A 4,098-nucleotide genomic window follows, 5' to 3' on the forward strand; every position below is an offset into this window, starting at 1 on the left:
TGGAGTAAACATAGTTCATACGATACAAAAGAGTTCATTAATATGTTTATTACATCTGAAAACCCTAAGATTAGATATCTTGATCATCAAAATTAACATTAAATTCATTAGTCTAATTCTAATGATTAAACTATGAAAAATTCTTCAATGACCCAAAATATGGGATCAATAGGGAGGACAAGTGAGGTGTCCCCCTCCTATTGGATAATGAGTTGACCATCATTAATGATGACCAACTCATTATCCAATAAGAGGGGGACAAATCACTTGTCCTCTCTATTGGTCTCATATTTTGGGTCACTGTAGCAAAGCTCTAAAACTATTGCAACCGCGTGACCAACATATATTCGGATATTTCGAAACTCGGATGTTTCACTATATATCCGTATTTATATGTTTGGGGTTATTTATATTGTAACCCCTCAAATCTTCATTAATTCCATTTTAGTACCTCAAATCATCAACGGTTCCATATTAGTCCCTCAAACCTTTCAAATTGCCCATTAGCCCCTCAAATCCTAAACGGTCTTGCGATTTGATCCCTCGGACTACCAAAATATCGGTCGAGTGTATTTTGTTGAGGAACCAAGTTGCACGACCACTAGGGTACGAGGGACTAGTTAGCAGCTTCAAAGATTTGAGGGAATAATACGGAATCACATAGAAATTGAGGGCCTAACACCTAATTAACCCTTCAATTTGTTCTTGTTATGTTTTGGTATCAAGTTCATCAGAATGCTTTGACCACACATTTCCCAGCCCGGGGATAAACGCCAGAGCCACCCACCGTCTGATCTCAGGTTTATTTACTCAATTCTCATTGTCTTCTCTATAAATATGGTCAACAAATAATCATTCTTCTGGTTTTAATAGTACGGTCTATACATCAATAAAATACTAGTTTTGGGATCATTGATTCAGTATTAGTTCTAATCTGAATGGATGGAAATGAATAAGGTGCAGCAGGAACTCAACTACATGCTAAACTTACCCCCTCATATCAGTGGCAGAGCTAGGAATTTCTACAATATGGATGTCTAAAAAAATTAGCAAGTAATCGTGATAATTTATGATTTTTTTATATGTTATGGAAATTAATCACGATAATATATCGTTGACATCAGCTATTAAACAAGGGGTTATCTGAGAGTTTGTGGAGTGATTAGGGTCCTCTAACTCCTCCTGATGAATAGTTCTGGGGCATGTTGTTCTTCCCTGCACACGAAAGAACTCGTAAGACCGCTTGTTCCTCCGACGATCAAGTTAGTAGATGATCTTGAGTGGGAAATATAGAGTTAGCTCTTAATTGTGTAAAAAGGTCAGAGAGGGTTATCTCATGCACTGCTGCTCTTTTTATAGTGGATCTGAGGGGTAAGAATGTAACTTGGGCTGAGTCCAGCTAGGCAGGTGAGTGAACAGACAGCTGATAGGTGTCAGTCACCGGCGAAGACAGACCATCCAGGTGATTAGTGCTAAGCGACAACAGTTGCTTGGTGCTGACGAAGTCTGATAAGTCATAAAGACTTTGTGGACTGGAATAATAATCACTTTGTAAGAGCAGTTAATGCAAGGGCAGGCGGCTGTCGGCGTAACGTTCGAGAAAACTACCACCTTTTTAGTCGTCCAGCTGATAGTCGGCTATGCATGTTGATGGATGATATAACGGGCTGAGTGATGTTATTCGCAGGGGGCGATCGGTTGTGTTGGACGACAAGTACCGTCTTTTGACTCGGTTATGCGAGATGTCGGCTGAACAATGGGCCGAGTCGGGTCGCTTGTGGAATCAATTGAGGGGTTGGCCGAGTAGTATCACCTTTTGATTTGGCTACGTGAGATGTTGGCTGAACAGTGCGCCAAGTTGGGGCGGAGATTATCTTGGTCTTGAATTAGTCAGGTTATGTATTGTGTAAGACACATGTCAACTGCTCTGTTGAGATTAATATTTAGTATATTTTTAGGGGTATAACATATATAATTTTCAACAATTACATATTAGGTCTTCAATTCTTCAGAATTGCTTGTACGTCCTTGAAAGATTCTAAGGGGTCTTGCAATTCAAATCAATGGTCAAACCACATCTTTACTAAATTAAAAAAAAAACTCTGAGGGGTGTTTTGGTCATATGAGCAATTTCAGATATTTGAGTGACTGATATGGGATTATTGAAGATTCGAGGGAGGATTATTGAAATTAAACAAAATTGAAAATAAAAAGGTTATTGTATATATACCCTTTAAATCATGAAAATTTGCAAAACATACCATTAAAACTCAGTAATTGCAAAACTATCCCTTAAATCATCAATTTTGAAAAAAATATACCCAAAGCAATTAATCATCAACTTTGATAAACTAATTTGTAATCACAAGGCAAAAATTATCACCAAGATGATAACTTGTTGACTTAATTTAGGGGTATCTTTTAGCAAAGTTGATGATTTGAGGGGGTGCTTTTGCAAGTACTCATGATGTAAAGGGTATATATGCAAATGACCAAAAAAATTCCTCCCTAGTTGGACCGACGGCTTCTTCCCAGTTGAATACGGTAAATCCCACTAGGGATCCAGTTTATCAACAAATAATTAATAGTGGATGATGTAACAGCTTGTTGAGATTTTGGACATGACACTTAGGGTGTGTTTGGCAAAGTGAACAAAACTGGGCATTGATTGGTCCTGGCCTAGTTTTGTACTAAACTAGTTTTCTTTTGGACCAGACTCCCCTTGGCCCAAAAGAAAACTGGTTTAGTTGTACTACTTAGGCTAAAAAAATTAGGTCAGCTCTAGCCTGAAAATTTAACAAACAAAAAACAAGTTAAAATTGGACCCCAATTTTAACTTGTTGCCAAACACACCCTTATTTTTTTTATCCGCTTATAAAATTGCCCTTGAAAGTGCAAAAGGAGGCATGCAGAGTTGTGCTGATGGGAGTTTTATTGAGAATAATGTTGTCAAGAGCTTTCAATATAACTCTCCCTTTTCAGTAAAACTGTAATGTCTGTTCGGTGCATTGATAATCTTTCCATTGTGCATATTGTTAACTGAATTGGTATTATTTCTGTTGTAAGATTTTGTCAGTATGACATTAAAAAACTTTAGAGGTCTTATTATTATTATTATTATTATTATTTGAAATTTCGGGTTTTTCAGGAATGCACATCCTTTCTGTTGAGATGATATTTCTGAAATGATGGAGATGTATTTTCTGTATAGATTTTTTTTCTTGCTAAAGTAGCAATTTTGTCAATGATCAATCGGGAGATTATGATATTATTATTGTGGGTTGGCTGAACTCTGTCATATTTCAGATATATTTGTTTATGTGACCGAAACAGCATCATGTTTACATGTTCGATATAAACTTATGAGAGTTAGTACTTCCTGATAATCGTGGTTATGCTCTTTAAAGTGCTCCTGATAACACGGATTGTTTCAGAAGATTATTTTGTCGGAGGGACTATTAGAAGTGTTAGTTCATACTGTGCACATGCAAAACATTTCTGTTTCATTTCTTACATCTCCATCACAATTTCCTTTTTTTTTCTTCTTCTTTCATAATCCTACGAAAATATTCCTCATTGTTAAGCAACCTGAAACAGGTTTGTTGGCTACCTTATGTATTTTTCATCAGTGATTCCCTTTCTCCTTTGTAGGAATGAAGCAGATATGATGGTCAGTACTGTGGGTATAAGATTCATGGCTTTGGGGATTATTTACAGATAAACTTTCATCCTTTGGATCAGCATTTTCATCTTCTTTATTTCGCATGCCTTGATTTTCAGAAAGAGTTTTTAGTCTTTGATAACTTTTGCAAGCACCCATGATCTAGTACTTGCTTTCCTCGCATATCTCAACTCGGATACCATAACGTCTTTGGTTAATTCAGGGCCCAAATGTGCTTCAGTAGGTTTTTCGTCTTGCTAAGGAGAGCACCTCTGCATTTATATTTATGAATGTGGTTGATGCTATGGCTGTAACATGTTGTGTTGCTCAAACTGGAGCTGACAGGGAAGTTCAACGTATTCTTATGGAGTTATTAAATCAGGTACATAAGCGAATTAGTTTAACTTAAGAGTTCAGTTATTTTTTATTGGGATACA

General features: G+C 36.7%; 1 protein-coding gene across 2 annotated transcripts in view; it reads left to right on the plus strand.

Moving 5' to 3' along the window:
- The window catches only part of LOC109822024 (26S protease regulatory subunit 6B homolog), an 8,286-nt gene continuing 4,944 nt past the window's right edge, over nt 757-4,098 (plus strand). The window contains exons 1-3 of one of the 2 annotated variants that reach the window (XM_020388187.1): nt 761-800; nt 3,652-3,683; nt 3,885-4,043. In XM_020388187.1, coding sequence (XP_020243776.1) covers nt 3,948-4,043 — 96 coding nt within the window. In that variant the 5' untranslated portion in view covers nt 761-800; nt 3,652-3,683; nt 3,885-3,947. Of the gene's footprint in view, nt 801-3,651; nt 4,044-4,098 lie in introns of both variants that reach the window. The other variant, XM_020388185.1, reaches the window with a different exon arrangement.

Source organism: Asparagus officinalis, chromosome 8 (assembly GCF_001876935.1).
Source record: "Asparagus officinalis chromosome 8, Aspof.V1, whole genome shotgun sequence".
In the NCBI taxonomy this organism is placed as follows: domain Eukaryota; kingdom Viridiplantae; phylum Streptophyta; class Magnoliopsida; order Asparagales; family Asparagaceae; genus Asparagus; species Asparagus officinalis.